This window comes from Aphelocoma coerulescens, chromosome 4A, assembly GCF_041296385.1.
Source record: "Aphelocoma coerulescens isolate FSJ_1873_10779 chromosome 4A, UR_Acoe_1.0, whole genome shotgun sequence".
Lineage (NCBI taxonomy): Eukaryota > Metazoa > Chordata > Aves > Passeriformes > Corvidae > Aphelocoma > Aphelocoma coerulescens.
In genome coordinates this window covers 13,852,516-13,871,364 of record NC_091018.1, presented here as the reverse complement: position 1 = coordinate 13,871,364, position 18,849 = coordinate 13,852,516, and the positions used below count along the sequence as shown (strand labels likewise).

The following is an 18,849-nucleotide window of genomic DNA, read 5'->3' as shown; positions in this document are numbered from 1 at the left end:
GCACGTCTCCCTCCTCACGTCCTGCTCTGCCCTCCCACGGGGCTGCCTCTGCCTGGCGCTGGCAGGCTCCTCATTCAGCACTTTGCTCTGCTCCAGGCGAAAAGTGCGGACAGCGCTTTGGTTGCTCTTGCTCTTGTGAGCAAGAGACCGCGGCGCGGGGCGAGCCAGCAGCAGGGGCAAGTTGCAAGACTGCCGCAAGGAAGAGTTACAATCTGGTGAAGAAGAAGCTAAACAAGACGGTGCGTTTGGCGCGGCTGCGGGAGGAAGAGATGCTCCGTGACTCCGCTTCGGCCCCGGAGCGGCCCGTGCTGGCGCGGGGCGCGCGGGGCTCGGCCGCGGGGCGCGCGGGGCAAAAACGGACACCCGGGCAACAGACACACGGACACGCGGACCAACGCTCCCAGCGCTTCAGCGGCAGCGGCGGCAGCAGCAGCAGCGGCAGCAGCGGCAGCAGCAGAAGAGCAACACGAAAGCAGCGGTTCTCCAGACCCTCTGCGTTCCTTCTCCTGTTCCTCCTCTCCTTCTCCCAGTGTCCCGCATCCCCTGTCCCGCTCTCCCTTCACTGCTCCACCCCCTCCGCCCCTTCCGCGGCCTCCCTCTCCCCATGCCAGGCCGGGCCATGCGCCCGGCCCTCCCGCGGCGCCGGGCGGGGCTGCGCCCTCCCCGCCCCCGGGCGTCCCGCCGCGGTCTCGCCTCCGCCCGGCTCTTGGCGTACTGGCTGTGGCGCTGCTGGGCGGGCATCAGTGCCTGCCTCTTGGGCAGCACTGTCAGCCTCTGGCTCCGGCTGGCCCGACTCCGGCCCCGGCCCCGGCCCCGGCCCCGGCCCCGGCCCCGGCTCCTCCCGGGACCCGCCGAGGACACAGACGGCGCGGCCGCTCCCGCCGCGTCCGCCGCGTCTTCCCCGGTCCGAGCTCTTCCGCTCGGCAGCGCGGCCCCCGCCCCCGAGCCGCCGGTGTCCCCTTCGAAAGAGGCAGCATCTGGGGATACCCGGCCCGGGGCGGTTGAGGAGCGCCCGGCGGCCGTTTCTGGAGCCGGGCCGAGCGCTGACAGCCGCGTCTCGCCGGCAGGGAATGCGCAGCAGGGCCTGAGGGAGCGCTACGTGGTGGGTTCGCTGCTGGGGCGCGGCGGCTTCGGCAGCGTCTTCGCGGCGACGCGGCTCTCGGACGGCGCCCCGGTGAGTGGCGGGGCCGGCGGCGGGCGCAGGAGGAGGGGGGCGGAGGAGGGCGCAGGAGAAGGAGGATGGGGCTCGGCAGGGCGGGCGGCGAGCTCAGCCCGCTGCTCCCCTTGGCTTGCAGGTGGCCATCAAACGGGTGCCACGGAACCGCATCCGTCATTGGGGCGAGCTGGTGAGTGAGCGGCGGTGGGGGCATGGGGGTGGTGGGCAGCGGGAGAAGCCGGGGCGTGACGGGCGGGGATAAGCCGAGGCCCGGGAGGGTGGAAGGCGCCAGGACGCCTCGGGGGAGAGGGGGCGTGGGGGCAGCGGAGGGCGCAGAGCATCCCGGGCTGGGCGAGGGCTTCCCGAGCCCTGGCACGGCATCAGCCCCACTGACGGCATCGTGCTCCTCCCGCAGCCCAACGGCACCAGCGCACCACTCGAGGTCGTGCTGCTGGACAAGGTGTCCACTGGCTTCCCTGGTGTGGTGCAGCTCCTCGAGTGGCTCGCGCTCCCCAACAACGTGGTGCTGGTGATGGAGCGGCCGGAGCACTCTCAGGACCTGCGTCATTTCATTCGAGCGCGGGGCTTCCTGTCAGAGGAGGTGGCACGGAAGCTGTTCCGCCAGGTCCTGGAGGCCGTGCGGCACTGCACCAGCTGCGGGGTCCTTCACAGGGACGTGAAACCAGAGAACATCCTGGTTGACCTGGCCACCGGCCAGGCCAAATTGATTGACTTTGGCTGCGGCACCTACCTGCAAGACACAGCCTACACCCGCTTTGCAGGTGAGTCCTCGCCGGGGTAGGCTCCCGGTGCCGGCATCTCGCGGCCCAACCTGGCTGTGGCAGCGGGGATTCTCCCTTTTGATGCCAGTCATGGGACCGAGTTTTCAGCCCAGTTGCTTTTGAGTGCGGGTGGCCGGGGGGCCATCTTCCAGCCCTGCTGGCAGCCTTCGCCAGCCACTCTGCCCAGGACTGGCGCTGGGGCTGGGGCAGCCAGCGTGACAAAAACACAGCCGTGGGTGGGGGTAGCAGAGGGCGGGGGCCAGAAGCTGTGCACCCGCCGGTTTGGTGTGCAGGCAAGAAACGGCTCGGACTGCTCAGCTCGCCTTGTTTGCCTTGGCTTCAGAATGTTTTTTTGGGGCAATGCAGGCAGGGAGGGTGAAGGCATGGTTTTTCCCCCCCCCCGGCACTGAGCGGGTTTTCCCTTTGCGTGGAATGCTCGGGCCTTGCCAGGGCTTCCGCTGCCCTCTTGTGACACCGGTGGCTTCTTTTACAACCCACAGTTTGTCCACAAGTCACAGGCGCTGGCGAGAGGGCAGCGGGTCATGCCGCGTGCCACTGGTGCGGCCCCCGCGTGCCCAGGGATGCTGGGGCGAGGCTCCGGGAGCAGGCAGCATCCCGCGAATGAACTGCCTCTCTATTCCGTAGGAACACCAGCGTACAGCCCCCCAGAATGGACCCATTTTGGCTGGTACTACGGCGAGGCAGCTACCGTCTGGTCCCTGGGCATCGTGCTGCACCAGATGGTCTGCGGGCGGCACCCGTTCCCGAAGGGCCGGAACATCAGCTGGGGCCAGCTGTCGCTCCCAGAACGGCTCTCTCAAGGTGGATGCTCATCTCTGCGGCACGGGGGGGAATAGCAGTACTGGGAGACAGCAGCGGGCTCATGAGCATCCCGCTCTGGCAGCTGCCGAGGAGGTGGCACATGCCCCGCTCTCCTGCTCTCCTCCAAAACAAAGAATGGATGGGAAAGTTCGGGCACAGCTCGGAGCCCCCATGGCATGGCCTGGGCATGGCAATAGTGGGGCAAAGCGGACAGGAGCCTTCTGCAACTGACCGGCGCTTTCTGGTTTCTCCCCGCAGAGTGCAAGGAATTGATCAGAGGGTGTCTGTCCCTGCACTCCTTGGACAGGCCCTCATTAGAAGACCTGTCGTGTGATCCTTGGCTGCAGGATATTCAGCGTCCATAGAAGAAGGGAGAGAGCCACAGGCACACTTTGATCCAGGGAGCCGGTAAGTTACAGCTCCACAGGTGCCTTGGCCAGAAGAAGCCAAGAAATGCAGGCTTTTTTGCCCTGCCTGTATGGCTGCGCAGGGGTCGTCAGATGGGGACACGCAGCCCTTGTGCTGGCGCTGAGCTGCTCTTCCCAGCACTGGTGGCCGCCGTGCAAGCTGCTTTTGCTTGTCCTGCTTCACTGACAGCCAGGGCCCTGGGCGGGGCACTGACAGCCTGCTCTCAGCCGCAGGGAAGAAGGAGCCCCTGGAGAAGCTGTACTCCTGCTGCTGCTGGAGACGTGGAGGACGATGTCAAGGACGGCAAGCTCTTCCTTGACCTGGCCACCGGCAAGCTGAAGATGATGGGCTTTGATTCTGGCACCTTCTTCAAAGCCAGGCTCCACAGCGAATTTACAGATGAGTCCACACGCAGGGGGATGCTCCCAGATTTGGGCATTGCACGGCCTGGCCAGGAAGCAAAGGTTCCCCCCTTTGCTGGGGCGGATGCAACTAATTCTTCAGCCGGCTGCCAAGCTGCTTTTCGGCAGGGCGGGCGGGATGGGCTGGGGTGCTTAGGAAATGGGAGCCGGCCCCTGGCCCTGCCAACAGCCCCCACCACCCACTGTTCCCCGGGCTGGGGCTGGGGCTGGGGCAGCCAGCCCGACACAAACAAGCCCCCATGGCAGGAGCAGAGGTGGCACTCCAGGAGCTGTGCACGGGCTGCTTTGTTTTGCAGGAAAGGAGGGGCTTGGGCTGCTCCACTCCGCTTGTTTGCTTTGGGCTCGCTGTGCCTGTTGGGGGGCAGTGCGGGGGGGAAGGGAGAAAGCGTGGGCTTCCCTCGCCCGTGGGTGGGTTTTTCCCCAGCATGTAGGGAAGGTTGGGCCTTCCTCAGGCCCCCGACAGAGAGAAGACTTTTTCCCTTTTTTCTTGTTTCTCCTTTTTGTCTGTAATCCCTTTTCATTAATTTGTTGTTTGTTTTTCTTAAAGGAAGCGTTGTAGGTGGTGTCCAGCCTGGATCGGGAAGTGCTTGGGACCAGCTGCGGCGTGGATGGGACGGGGCCTTGGAGAAGACCGAGGACATCGCTTGGGAGCAGCTTTTCTTCCGGCGGCGGGTGGCGTGCGGTGGGTCCCCGTCTTCTTGGCACGGGTGGGATAAGGGCTTTTGGGAGATGGCAGCGAGCACAGGAGCATCCCGCTCTGGGCAGCTGCTGAGGAGGTGGATCTGCCACGGCTGGCTGCGGGCGGTGGCACGTGTCCTGCCATCCTGCTCTCCTGCCAAAGGCAGCAGTGACGGGCGGCTTCGGGCACCGCTCTGAGCACAGCCAGCACGGCCTGGGCACCGCGGGCGGCTGGGACAAGGGGGACAGCAGCCTTCAAGTGACGGGCGGTTTCTGCTTTCTCTCCTTGCAGCCGGGCTCTGTGGATGCTGAGGCTGCTCTGGGCTCCGCCAGGGCTCTGCTGCGGCTCAGCACCGGGCCGGAAGAAGCCAAAGAAGAACCCGGTGTCAGCCGCAGCAGAGACGTGCTCGAGCATTTCAGCAACGCAGCTCAAGCCTGCAGAGTGCACGCCTCCAGGGGAAAACATGACACCCCCCCCGCCCTAAAATAAACTTGTTCAATAACTTGTGAAATGAAATCAATCTGCGATGACCCCAAATGACATTTCTCAGCTTGCTCAAGCTTTAGCTCAGCCCTTCTCTGAACAGTTCTCTGCCCCACCTGCCTTTTACTTCACAAGTGCTCCCTCTTTTCCCCCAGTGAGCTGCCAGCTCAGGGCAGTCTCTGTCGCACTGTAGCCTTCCTTGATGCCTTTGACCACGGGGAGGAGCGAGCCCCAGGTTTAGGGACTCATCCTGTCACTGGCAGAAGAACAGCAATGTCTCAGAGGTCCGGTGAGACCTGAGTGTCATTCAAGAGCTGCCCTCCAGGCCTCAGCTCTCCTCACTGTTCACTTCCCACTGCCACTTTTCCTCGTCCTTCCAGCAGGATGAGCTCTGTGAATGCCCTTGACCCTCCCCACTCCTGCCAGCCCAGCCACCCAGCTCAGTTTGGCTTAAGCTGAAGCTTCTTTGTCTCCTCTGGCACGCCAGTGCAGTTCCCTCTGCGGGAGCAGCAGCCCCAGAGCACAGCAGGCAACAGCGCAGGCCGCACCTGCACCGGCTCCCCTCCACGCGTGGCTGGGCTCTTGGTGGCAACTAAATGCTCCCTGTTTGCAGCTGTCACTGGAGGATGGCCCCAGGGCAGAGCCCAGCCGGGCTCCCAATGCATCCCCCGGAGCTTGGGGCAGACAGTGGTCCCAGAGCTGAGGTTAATGGTGCGCAGCCGGCGCTGTGGCTCGCAGTCAGTGTTTGCAAGTGTTGCGTTCTCACCTCCTGCAACTTGTGGGGAAAATGAGCTGTGCGGCCGGGCCAGCACTGCCCCTCTGGGCAGTGCCAAGGCTGAAGGTCTTTGCTGTTGCAGAGGAGCCGGCATTGAGCCTTAGCAGGGCCTGCCGGGTGTGGAGCCGGATCTCGCCTGCTGTCCGGGGCTCGCTGCCCGCCAACCGCCCCCACCCGCCGCGCTCCCTTCTACAGGGACGGAAGGCTCTGTCTGCACAAGGGTTCCCATAATGTCTTTGTACCCGTGGCTGCGGAACGAACACGGAGAGTGAAAGTGTCAGTCCCGTTGCTTGCACATTCCTTCCTTTAGATACAAGGCACAGATCTCTTAAAAGGATAGGCAGGGATAGAGATTTCCCACATAGCCCTCTTTGGCGTTACTCACCTTGTAAGCTGGCGTCAGGAGCATTTTTTGCCCGGCTCTGTGTGAGTAGGTGTCCAAGAGCTGAAGAGAGCAGCATTTAGAAGCAGTTTCAAGATTTCTAGGCAGGAAGTGGAGCTGACAAGCATCTGTGGAACTCACCGTATTCATCGGGAGGGGCTGCTGGTTCTTTAGGAATATGGCACAATGGAGACACGAGGCCTGGAAAAATCCCAGCTCTCTGTGCATTTGTGCAAAAGGGGGAAGCAACAGAAAGACTTTGTGTCTGCTTGTTCAAGGTCCAAGGAGCTGGGGTGGCAAAGGGTGGCCTGGGCTGGTGGCAGGTGAAGTCCTGTTTCATGTCATCATAGAGTGGCACAGGACAAAGCTAAAAGCACCCGCAGCCACGCTGATGAAGTCTTTCTGATGCTGCACATCCTATAGGAAAAGCTGCTGTCACACAATCCATTGGTATTTATAACTTTTATTTGCAATACTTTAGGTCCAAGTTTCAAACTGCAATATTTTTACACTCAAGACACGGTCATGCACAATCCATATTTCAATTTCCTATTGCTTCAACCACAATTTAATATTGACAATCAACCCCAAAATCTTTAAAAAAGGATGCTGAGGTCAGTGAGATGGATCCATGCCATCAGCACATTTGCAAAGTAAATAACTTTGTTCTCTTTTTAAAAAGATCAGTTACCTCTTAATCCAAAGTTACAGAAGATTTTTCATTACACATTTGGTTTTTTCTCTTTCATATTTTTTTTTCTTTTTTCTTTCTTTTTTTTTTTAAGAGATAACTCGTCTTAAAAAAGGATTGTACAGCAAAATGAGATACATTTCTGCTCAACAATGAAAATGTAGGCTCCTCCTGTTTACTTTTGTCTGGATACCCTGAAGAAAAAATCTAGCAGACACTAGCAGATGCGTAAAGTGGTTGCTTTGGGCTAAAGTGGAGTTTAGCACTGGTGACATCCTGACCCAGTCAAGAGTTGCAGAATTCTTCTGCAGATCTCGAACCATGTGCTTGCGGGCACAGCACCTGCAGTGCTGATGCACCAGTGCACGAGAATAACTCTGTTATTCCCCCACCGAATTTGGGCTCTGCCCAAGAAGGAGGTGCTGCAGTCCTTTGCTCCTCGTTGCCGTGTGGAGCAGCTCCCTTCCTGCTGGCTGAGCTGCTCAGGCAGAGCCCGGCAGCTCCTGACACTGAAGGGCTGAGGCCTTTCCCCTGCTGCTGTGCTACAGACGGATTTAGCAGCATTGCTGTACGTGGGGATACACAGCGGGACCAAAAGCAGTTGCCTTTGTAGACCCTAAGCTCAAAGGTGAAAAATCTCAAGAGACGAGGATGGAAGAGACTCGCAGGCTGCCTGTTTGCTGTGCTGCCCCACTTGTGAGCGGCCCAGCTTTGCGTGAGGCAGAGTGAGAACAAGGGGCAGCTCCCTCCCTCCCTCCCAGCCCCGCAGCCAAGGGGCCCCTCCAGTCCTGGGGCTTGGGGCACCATCAGAACCTTGCAAGCAAAGGTTATCTTTGAACTTGCTCATTCATGAAATGCGCATGGTCATTAGCGCTCTGATAGATGTATCCACCCATTAGTGAAACATGGCTTGACCTTTCTGTATTTGGAAGCTGGACAAGGCCATGAAATCTGACATCTGGCCTTGTTTGGGGCTGTATGGTCAAAGTCAACTCCCTTGCTTCCTCCTTGAGCCCTGGCCAGGCTTTGGGAGAAACAAACGGGAGAATGAAACCAGATGTTCCCACACTGGAAGTGCTGTCGGTTTGTTAGTTCAACACTATCAAAGGTGGGCCCTCTCACAGGGAGGTTGGAAGCGTCACCTGTGGGTGGAGGCACCTGCAGGAACTCCCAGTGTCCGGGAATGGCTCTCCAGTCCTTGGCTGTGACAGCTTCCCGCAGCTGATGTGTGGATGTGGGTGACGGTAAAGTCTGAGGGTAACTGCTGCTGTCTCTTTCTTAATCACTACGGGCAATCTTTGGTAGTGATGATTGGGTGCATTGCTGAGCTTCTCCTTTTGTGATTCTTTGCTGCTTTGAACTACAGTAAATGACGCCAATTCCTTGAGTTGGTGTCTGTGTCTTTGGTGCTGACCCTGCCCACTGGTAAAACATATTTGGTATAGTCTGGCCGGATCACAACAAAATGCTGCTTTTTAAATGTAAGTGTAAGGAATCGGTCCCATCCAAAATTCCCGCATGGGAAGACCTTCCCTAGGGTTTGCTGGCTGTGGTGTGGGCTGAGGTCGGAGCACCGTGCGAGCAATGAGGACGTCAATTGAAAGAAGCTGAAGCACTGGATGTATTAAAATGCATCCAAAAATTGCATATGGAAAAAGGAAAAGAACTTGTGGGTTTGGGAAGAGGAGGGTGAATTTTGTTAACAGCATCTCGGAAACAGCACCAACAGAAGGAACGATTGTTGTTGAAACGCTCCCACATGGAGCGACAGAAGAAGTTTTTAATCTTGAGCTTGGATTTGTTTGAGCAAAGGAAATAATAATAATAATAATAACAACGAGAATAATAACAAAAATTAATGATCTACATGTATATAATATAATAAAAATCGATGTTTATGTTTTCACATCTATATAATGACATTGTGAAATAATGCTCCAAATACCCATTTGTTAGCTTTGGCTGCTCAGGGATATAAGACTAAATACGCTACAGAAAAGGATTGGCCAGGACCCCAACATCGCTGGGAAACTGTGTGAGATTGTATACAACAGATGAAGGAGGAAGGGATGAAACTGGCTGTTTTTATAGGGTTTGCTGACGCTAGGACGTGGAATGCTTTGTCTGTTACTGCGAAAAATAAAGTGAGTAAGACTGCTGGGTTTTTCATCTACCAGACTATCCACAAGCTGCAGAATTGATTGAACAGATGAAGGGGTTGTTAAAAGAGCAGTTGAAAAATATAGGAGATGGGAACGTGTGGCAATGAAAAACCCACCTCACAGATGTGCTCCATATCCTTAACAATGGGCCCACTGGGGAAATGGAAACCCCCTGGATGCGCATGGCTGCACCCAATTTGCAAATACAACCACGGACAGTGACACTTGGACTTCCTGGGAAATTGTTCCGGGGGAGATGGCCCCTGACAGGGCCATCGCAGAGGCTGCAGGGCTGGACCTTTAGGCATTAGAATTAATTAGGATAAATCAGAAGCAAATGAGAGTTATCAGTACCGGCACAGGAATTCAGGTTCCTCCGGGACACTTTGGTTTGATAACTGCTCACTCAAGCTTGGCCTTGACAAGTGTTCATATGGTGGGAGGAGTGGTTGGTGCAGATTATCAAGGAGAAAGTAAAGTAGTTCTGTTAAACAATAGTGAACAACACTGGATCATTCAACCCCACGGCAGGGTAGCACAGTTATTGATATTGCCAGTTTTTAAAACAACCGTGAAAAAAGGACATCCACTTCACATCACTACTGTTCATGGAGATAAAGGGTTTGGATCCACCAGTCCTAATCATGGAGCCAGAGTGTGGGTCCAGAGGCCAAATGGCCCGCCCGAGCCAGCTGAAGTAAGAGCTGTAGGCAAAGACAGCACTGTTTGAATCCTGAAAGCTGGGTGAGAAAGATGGGCACGTGTCCCTGCAGCCAAGTGTTCTGTGAGAGAACAAAGAGATGTTACAGGATATTGTTTTGCAGAGCCTGCCGGACCAAATCTCCCTGTTTGCCCCAATGGTCCCTTTGGAAAGTGCTCTGATCCACAGCGCTCGATGTGAAGACTGATGTGCCACTGAGTGACTTCTGCAGACAGAAAGGGACCGCTTAACAGTGAAACTATTGTTGATCTTGTTGATTTAATGTTGTCCTTGTAATCGGAGCACTGGTTGGCTAAATTGATTTCTAACCGCAGGAGCAGAGATAGGGAACTCATTTAACCTCAGTAATTGCTGGGTGCGTGGAAGTCCAGAAGGATTCGATGACTGGCCTTGGCTGGCCCATCTGGCCCAACCCAAATGGTGGGTTAGAAACTTGAGCACAGTTCACGATAAAAACAGAGTTCTAGAGCGAGGGTGGCGATCCCCGACCGCTGCATTTTCATAGAAAAGGCATTTCCTACCTAAATCGGATAAAGAGGAATATATGGAGGAAAAAGTGTCTGTGGATGGATGTTGTCTCCTGGAATAGGTTGTATGCACCCACACTGTAAACTGTTCAATTGCACCCAGTATAAAGGGAAATGGAATCAAACTCACGTACAGCTCTTTAATCATGGCTGGGTTAAGCGTTCCTATGAAGATTGTGAAAAGATACCCTTAAAGCACTTCCCGTATGATATTTTGGCTTGTCAACAAAGACTTTCTAATACTTAAATCCAAGATTGTAGTATCAAAAGAATTGTTATGAAGGTTGCAGTTCGTCTCTAGGTCAAAGGACTGATTGAAGTAGTGAGGCCTGAACAACAGGCCCTGACTGAGGCCTGAACAACAGGCTCGGAGCCAAAGTTGACATCTAGATGAACCTTCCAACCAAATGTTCTATTTGTATCTGCTCATTAACGAAGCATTATTAGCAATATGCTCTATGTTCATTGGTGAAACACGGATTTACCTTTCTGTATTTAGAAACTGGACAAGGCCCCATCTGGCCTTGTTTGGGGCTTTAGGATCAAACTCCCTCGGTTCCTCCTTGAGCCCTGGCCAGGCTTTGGGAGAAACCAAACAGGAGAATGAAACCAGATGTTCCCACACTAGCAGTGATGTCAGCTTGTTTGTTCAACGCTGTCAAAGCTGGGCCCTCTCACAGCGAGGTTGAAGCCTCGTTGCCCGCAAAGGTGGATGCACCTGCAGGAATTCCCAGGGTGCGGGAATGGCTCTCCAGTCCTTGGCTGTGACAGCTTCCCCCAGCTGATGTGAGGATGTGGATGATGGCAAGGCCTGAGGGTAACTGGTGCTGTCTCTTTCTTGATTACTGTACGCAATCTTTGGTAGTGATGATTGGGTGCTTTGCTGGGCTTCTCCTTTTGTGATTCTTTGCAGTTTTGCATTCTAATAAATTACACTATTCCTGAACTTGGTGTCTGTGTCTTTGGGGCTGACCCTGCCCACTGGCAAAACAGACACTGAGGGCCCTCGGAGAACCAAAGGTGCCTTGCGACACCGTGGGGCCTCGTGTAACCAAGGGCGCCACAGTGACACCGTGGGGCCCAAAGGAACCAAGGGGCCAGCGTGACACTGCAAGGCCTCGTGGAACCATGGAGAGCATTGTGACACTGAGGGGAGTCTTATAATCAAGGGTCCATTGTTTTCCTCTCCCTGCCCTGGCCCCAGCCCTGCAAAGAAGCCCAGTCCTGTCTGGCCCTGCAGCAGGAACTGGAGGCACTGCAGGTCCGAGACAGTGACTCTGTGTCTGGAATGCTCAGGAGATCCTCAGCTTGGGAAGCTCCTGCAGCCCCAGGGCCCCGCTGCCCAGCACAGCAGCAGAGAGTTGGCTCTGGGGCTCCTCAGGCTGCTCCTGCTGCCATCCCAGGGACAGGGCAGCCTCTTGCCAGGGCTCCTCTGCACACACACGAGCTCCTGCTCTTCTCCTGGCCCATCCCAGCTCCCCACAGAGCCTTTCCCAGGGGAACACGTCTGTGCTGGCCTGAGCAGCCCTTGCTGTAGCCTCTGCCCTGCTGCCCACAGCCCCCGAGCTGGGGGTGCTGCTCTGCAGAGCATGGGGGCTGTGCTGCCCGGGGCCATGGGCTGCCTCTGCTGGGCTGTGCTGCTCAAGCTGGGAGACAGAGCTCTGCAGCTGATGGTGCTCCCTGCACTGACCCCTTCCCACACAGGCTCTGCTGTGGCCATGGAGGGTGCTCAGAGGTGCCTGCCTTGTTCCAGGGCTGGCACATGGGCTGGGGCTGCCCTGGATCCTCCTCTGCAAGTTCCCATAGGGTCAGACGAGTCACTGCCCAGACTCCTTTCCCTGTAGCTGCTGTGTCCCCTGGGGCTGCAGAGCTCTCATGGGTCACAGGAAACATTCAGTCCTTTATCTCTGGGTGAGCTCACCCTCAACAGGCCTGTGCCCACTGAGCTCCACTCACTGCTGATCCCTGGCACACACTGTCCCTGCAGATCCCCTGTGTTCTCCTGGCAGCTCCCAAGTCCCTCCAGAAGAACATTCCCCTGCCATCAGCCCTGGCACAAGCTGCAGAGCCCCAGGAAGGTTCATCACAGACCATTCAGCATCTGGTGGGCACTGGCCACCAACAAGCAAAACCTGAACCACACCTGAGTCTCTTGAAGGCCACACTGGGACCCTGATCTCATCCCACCGAGCCCTGGGAGAACAAGGAACACAGGCAGCCTCTTTAGAGTCTGCTCCTTGGGCCTGTTCCTGACAGTGACTGTGGAGGGAGAGCAAAGCCTTCCTGCAGTTCCTCCTTCAGGAGATGCCCTTTGCTGAGGGAACCGCTGTGGCGGAGCCCAGCTGTGTCCCAGCAGTGCCCATGGCCTGTCCCTGCCTGTGACACGCAGCAGGACTCGCACCACCCGGACAGAGCTGTTGGCCTTACACCATCACAGCGGCTCCAAAGGAGAGAGTGGAAGTAATAAGAGAGGAGCTCTGAAAAGACCAAGCTCTGCTGCTCCCTGGCTGTGCTGCTCTGCTGGGACTCTTCCCCCCCCACGCCTGCAAAACTGGCCCTGCCCTCCAGCTTCAGGGATGGACTCAACCAAAGGATCTCAAACTGAGACCTTGCTGATGGGTCCTTTCTTTCATGTGAATACACACAGAGCAGACTCCTTATTGACACAGTCCCTGTCAACAGTCACATTCAGCCTGTAAACAGGGAATAAGATGCATAACAAAATCTTTTGGGCACAACATTAACATAGGAGAAGAAAAAAAGCCCCCAAACCACCACCACCAAAACAACCTGAGAAGGCAGGCTGGGCCTCTAATGATTACACTTTAGCCTATGGAGCTGAAAACAGGCAGGTTTGTGCTTCTGGAAAGCATCCAGTCATCATTTTCCTCAGGGCATCCTTGAGCTCCTGGTTCCTCAGGCTGTAGATGAGGGACTTCAGGGCTGGAGGCACCACCAAGTACAGAACTGGCAGTGCCAGGTCCAGGGATGGGGAGGACATGGAGGGGGGCTTCAAGCAGGCAACAAAGCCAGTGCTGAGGAACAGGGAGACCATGGCCAGGTGAGGGAGGCACGTGCAAAAGGCTTTGTGCCATCCCTGCTCAGAGGGGATCCTCAGCACAGCCCTGAAGATCTGCACACAGGAGAAAACAAGGAACACAAATGAACCAAAAGTTAAACAGATGCAAAACACAACAAGCCCGAGTTCCCTGAGGTGGCAGTGTGAGCAGGAGAGCTTGAGGATCTGTGGGATTTCACCCAAGAAGTGGCCCAGGGCACTGCCCTGGCACAGGGGCAAGGAAAAGGTAGTGGCCGTGTGCAGCAGAGCATTGAGAAAGCCACTGGCCCAGGCAGCTGCTGCCATGTGAGCACAAGCTCTGCTGCCCAGGAGGGTCCCGTCTTGCAGGGGTTTGCAGAGGGACACGTAGCGGTCGTAGCACTCGACGGCGGCGAGGAGGGAAAACTCCGCTGAAATGAAAAAGAGAGAGAGAAAGAGAGAAGAAAGAGAAAGAGAAAGAGAAAGAGAAAGAGAAAGAGAAAGAGAAAGAGAAAGAGAAAGAGAAAGAGAGAAAGAGAAAGAGAAAGAGAAAGAGAAAGAGAAAGAGAAAGAGAAAGAGAAAGAGAAAGAGAAAGAGAAAGAGAAAGAGAAAGAGGCTGTGCAGCACCTCCTGCGTAGGAGGTGGTTCTGGTGTCCCAAAATGGAATTGTGCATGGCTTTGGGGACAGTGGTGCAGATGGAGCCCAGGTCGGTGAGGGCAAGGGTCAGCAGGAAGAAGAACATGGGCGTGTGCAGGTGGTGGCCGCAGGCTACAGCGCTGATGATGAGGCCGCTGCCCAGGAGGGCAGCCAGGGAGATGCCCAGGAAGAGACAGAAGTGCAGGAGCTGCAGCTGCTGCGTGTCTGCGAATGCCAGCAGCAGAAAGGGGCTGATGGAGCTGCTGTTGGACATTTGGCTGTGTGTGGACATGGGGACCTGTTCACGGAGAAAAGGCAGTGACAGCTTAAGGGAAACGGCTCTCAGCCAAATCCAAGACATGTCCCACAAATCCTTCTCCTGTCACACACTGACACCTTATGGGGATTCAGAGTGTCGCCACGGAGAACGGCTTTGGCTGGCGTGGGGCCTTGCGAGAGACGAGAGACGGGGCGGGCCGGGGCCGCGTCTGGCAGGAGGCGAGACAAAGAGCAAGAGGCGAGACAAAGAGTAGGATAGTTAACGGGAGATTGGGCGAGGAGATGCTAATCTGTAGCCCTTGGAGATGTAAAACATATAACCTTAGAAGCTGAAGTTTGTAGCTGCTGAACTGTTGGTTTGGAACAGTATATAAAGAGTTGACTCGTGCGATCAAATTTGGCTTTGCATGCGGCCGGCGAAGTCCGTGTTCCATCACCGACAACACCCTTCTGTTTTTCTAGCAGATCTTCCTTCAGCTCCAGCCGCAGCCCTGCTTGCTGCTGGCTGCGTGCGACATGAGTTTCAGGGCAATTGCTCCGGGGCTTTTTACAATTCAGCCTTGCTGTGCAGAAGTGGGAGGGGGACAGGGACCTGTCCTGGTGTTACACTTTGAAACCCCAGCTAACACAAGGGCACTCCCAGGGCCCAAGAACAGGAACGGCAAAAGCTGTTAAAGTGTTCTAGAGGTTTTTATAGCTCCTCTTCATCTCCCCGGCTGACTGGTTTTGGATGTCAGAAACACTCAGCATTGCTGCTGCCCTCGGGGAGAATAGAGCGAGTTCTGTGAGGCAAGGTGGTGAGTGGAGAGTGAGGGGAGGTGGTCTGTCACTCTGTCCTGTTCCAAGATCCTCTGGGCTTTCACCCTTGTCAGACAGAGGATAATCACCCTCCCATATTTCCCTTAGAAACCATCCCAACACTGCTGAGAGCAGATGGATCCACCACAGCCCATCAAATGTCCATCCCCTTCTCGAGGTCTCAGCCCCACATTGGTAGCCAAATACACACATGGCTCATTTCACCAACCCAACAGCACTTTCGCCATCATAAAACTTTTGTGTCTCACTGTGGGGCTTTCAGGTAACACAAAGATGCTACACGACCTGTTTGCGTCCTGGAGGGAAGCTCAGAGCTTAGGGAGAATCCTCAAGAAGAAAGCCAATTGTCCTAATGATGGCATTGGATGTAGGGAGATTGAGCTCCTTCCCTGGCTGCATTGCCCACAGCCGGGCACTGGGGACAGCGTCACCCTGAGCCAGCTGAGCCAGCTGTGCCCCCTCCCAGAGCCCCCCAGTGCCAGGCAGATGCTCCCGGCCCTGTGCTCTGCAGAGGGAACTGGGCCCGGGACTGCAGAGCTGCCCCACAGCTCTGCTGCAGCTCTGCCTGCACAGGAGGGGCTTCACGCCTTGGACCCCCGGCCCTGAGGGCAGAGGCTTGGCGGAGGGAGAGAGGAGGGGAGGGGGCTTGTTCGGAGGGGGCTTGTTCAGAGGGAGGGGCTGCACTCGAGGGCATCCTGTGGAGGTCTCTAAGCTCTCCGTGCCACAACATTTCTGCCTTTTGTTTTCTCTCATTGCCCGATCTTCTCTCTGCTTGCTGAAGATCTTCCTCCTGGAGGTGTTTCCCTGTGCCTGATCTCTTCCTGCCAGCACTCACAGACCCCATATCTCTGGGCACTCTCCTTGGCCCTACAGAAACCTGCCTGTTTGCAGGGCACTGGCTGGGGACAGGTTCTGCTTGCAGGTGGGAGAAAGGACAGGTCAGACTAAGCCTGGCGGGTCCAGCAAAGGTGATGCCGGTGCTGTGCGTGGGCAGAGGAGTGGCTTGAAAGCACTTTAGGAAACTCCTGCAGAGCACTCAAGTTACACTTCCGATGCCTCAGGGACTCTTAAAAATGAAGAATTCCTTTATCACTTCCCCCCCTCCCATTCCCCAAGAGTAGGAAAGGGAAAACAGTCTCAGGAAATTTCATCCTTATAGAAAGGATTGTCTCGGAAATATTACTGGACTGAGCTGAAGCCCTGAGCATGTCCTCATGTTCTACACCAGGGATACTCAGAGAATGTACTTCCTGAATCCACAGTCAGTGGTATGTTCCAGCTTGAGGAGATCATTTCAGGAACTGCAGCTGCATTGTCCTGCAGCCAGAGGCTTCCTGTGTCAAGGGCTGGGAATGATTCTCCCCCGGTCACTTCTCAGCATCTTCCCAGCCCTAACTGATGGAACCCCTCTGTGCCTCTGTGCTGTGCCCGGGCTGGCTGCAGGCAGTGCCCCAGCCGCCGCAAAGGCAGATCCTGTCCCTCCCTCATTGCTCGGGACTCTTCCCGGGGCACTGGGATGTGGGCATGTGCAATGCCAAGGGCAGGACCATGGGGTGGCCCCTGCCATGCTGCTGAGCAGGAAAAAAGAGGCAATGAGGCCCCAGGGCTGCAAGGGTCACTTATCTCCCAACTGGCCTCAGGGGCAGGGACAGCAGCCCTGGCCAAAGTGCTGCAGAAGTTGCCTCTGTCAGGGCCTTTCAGCTTCTGCACATCCCTCTGCCCTCTCCGGCCCAGGCTGTCCTACAGTGTCCGTGCCCTGTGTCTCTGTCCCTGCAGGCTGTCGTCATCCCCCCGGCTGCCCCACCTCACCGGCCCCTTCCTTTGCTGATGGCTCTGCGTCCTGCCTGGCTCTGCCTTGGCACACAAAGCCTTGGGCTGCTCCAGACTTCTTCTGGGGGACACGTGGCACCACAGCACTGCCCTGGGAGAGAAATTCCTTTCTCCTTCTGTCCAGTCTGGACCTCCCCAGCTGCCCTTTGCATTAATTCTTTCTTTTGCCGGCTCTTCTCTACTATGTCAAAAGGATCCACCATCTCTGAAACCACCCTTCAAGCCCTCCCAGGACTCTCCTCCACTGTCCTCAGACTCCACTCCACTGAGCACAGAGCCCCTTTGTCCCTATGTAGTGATCATGTGCTTGAGGCCACGGGCACCTGGACAAGAAGGTCGGTTCTTTTCTACAGGAAGGAAACCACAGAAGCCCAGTCTTTTGAAGGCAGATGAGAGGCAGCCACCAGAGGCCAAGGCAAGCCAGACCTGTCTGTCCTTGCAGCTTCTGTCTGAAAGCAACCCTTGGACATATGGGGAGTTTTGGAGGTGGAGTTCCATTTCAGCTGTGGGTGCCTGGACCGGAATGACAGCTCTTCTCCCCAGGAAGGAAAGGGCAGAGCCCCAGTGTTTCAAAGGCTGATTAGCAGTGGCTCAAGGAGGCCAAGGCCAGCCAGACCTGTTTGTCTGGGCAGCTTTTGTCTTGGAGCGATCCTTGGATAGAGGGAATTTGGGAGGCCAAATCCCAGTTTTGTCCATGGACGTCTGGCCAAGAAGGACAGTTCTTTCCCATTGGCAGAAAAGTGAGGAGCCCCAGTGTTTCAAAGGCAGATGAGAGCTGGCCCTCAGGAATCCAAGGGAAGCTGGACATTCCTGGCAGCTTTTGTCTGGGAGCTATTCCTTGGCTAGATGGAATTTCAGAGGTGAATTCCCAGTTTTGGCCATGGATGGCTGGACTTGAAAGATGGTTTTTTCCATGGGAAGAAAAGCACAGCCCCCCCGTGTTTTGAAGGCAGATGAGAGGTGGCCCCTAAGAGGCCCATTGGTTTCATGAGGTCACAGAGTGTCACAGTGGTCTCCATGATTCCATAAGGTCCTGCCGTGTCACAATGGCTCCTTGGTTCTATTGGGCTCCCCAGGATCACAATGGCCCCTTGGTTCCACAAGGCCTGGCTGTGTCACACTGGCCCTTTGCTTCCATGAGACCTTGCAGTGTCACAATGGTTTCCTTGGTTCTATGAGGCCCTGTGGTGTCACAATGGCCCCTTGATTCCATTGGGCCTCTTACTGTTACATAGTTCTTAGTTCCGTGACGCCCTGTAGTGTCACAGTGGTCTCCTTGGCTCCATGGTGCCACGCAGTGTCACAAGGGCCCCTTGGTTCTATGAGGCCTGGCTGTGTCACAATGGCCCCTGGCTCCCATGAGGCCCTGTGATGTCACAATGGTCTCACTGGTTCCACGAGGCCCTGCAGTTCCACAATGGCCCTTCCGTGTCACAAGGCCTTTGAAGTGTCATAATAGTCTCAGCGGGTTCCCCCGCTGGTTCACAATGGCCTCCTTGGTTCCATGATGCCCCGTAGCGTAACAATGGTATGCTTGCTTCCACACAGTCAGAATGGCCCCGTGGCCTCATGGAGCCCCACAGTGTCACTGCGATCCCCTTGATTCCACGAGGCCCTGCCGTGCTACAATGACCCCTTGGTTATACAAGGCCCTGCAGTGTCACAATGGCCCCTTGGTTCTGAAGTGTGCAAGAGCCTAATAATAGGAGAAAGGCTCCAAAAAATGCTTTGTCATTATCACTGCTCAACACCGGAAAGGCTTCAAAAGCGCTTCGTCATTATGGCTGCTTATCCTAATCACTTTTGAACGCCTGGAAACTACGTGCCGTACGGGCCGTGCATAGCCCGCCTTGAGGCCCATAAAAAGGAAGGCAAAACTGGCGCAAAATGTGGAGGCGAAAGCGAAAGGTAGAATCCCTGCCCTTTGCCTTTCCCCACACCACCACCATCGCCAGCCACGAGACACCCTGAGGCCTCCGGGAGCCGACGCCGCCCGCCTGGGGAGAACCCCCCCAGTCCTTCACCCCTGGACTGAAATCCCGAGTGAGTTGTGCAACCCCTACCCCTGCTCCTTCGTCCCAGGCGGACCGAGGTTCAGCTGCAAGCATGGAGCCTGCATCTCGGAGGATGGGCCGCCGCTTTCCAGCCAAACTGCTCCAGAGATGGGAAGAGGCAGATAAGACCCTTCAAACAGCAGCAAAAAAAAAGGCAAAAACTTCTCCACTTCCCCCACCCT

The 18,849-nt window shown here is 56.0% G+C and overlaps 1 protein-coding gene and 1 pseudogene across 1 annotated transcript; one reads left to right on the top strand and one right to left on the bottom strand.

Moving 5' to 3' along the window:
- The first annotated feature begins 619 nt into the window (after window positions 1–619).
- LOC138110673 (serine/threonine-protein kinase pim-2-like) lies at window positions 620–5,758 on the top strand. Its single transcript, XM_069015872.1, has 7 exons — window positions 620–1,174; window positions 1,572–1,938; window positions 2,584–2,760; window positions 3,448–3,579; window positions 4,138–4,272; window positions 4,946–5,041; window positions 5,610–5,758. The coding sequence occupies exons 1-7, from the start codon at window positions 620–622 to the stop codon at window positions 5,756–5,758; spliced, it is 1,611 nt and encodes a 536-aa protein (XP_068871973.1).
- Window positions 5,759–12,840: 7,082 nt separating this feature from the next.
- Window positions 12,841–13,959, bottom strand: LOC138110672 (olfactory receptor 14A16-like; annotated as a pseudogene).
- Window positions 13,960–18,849: the final 4,890 nt, after the last annotated feature.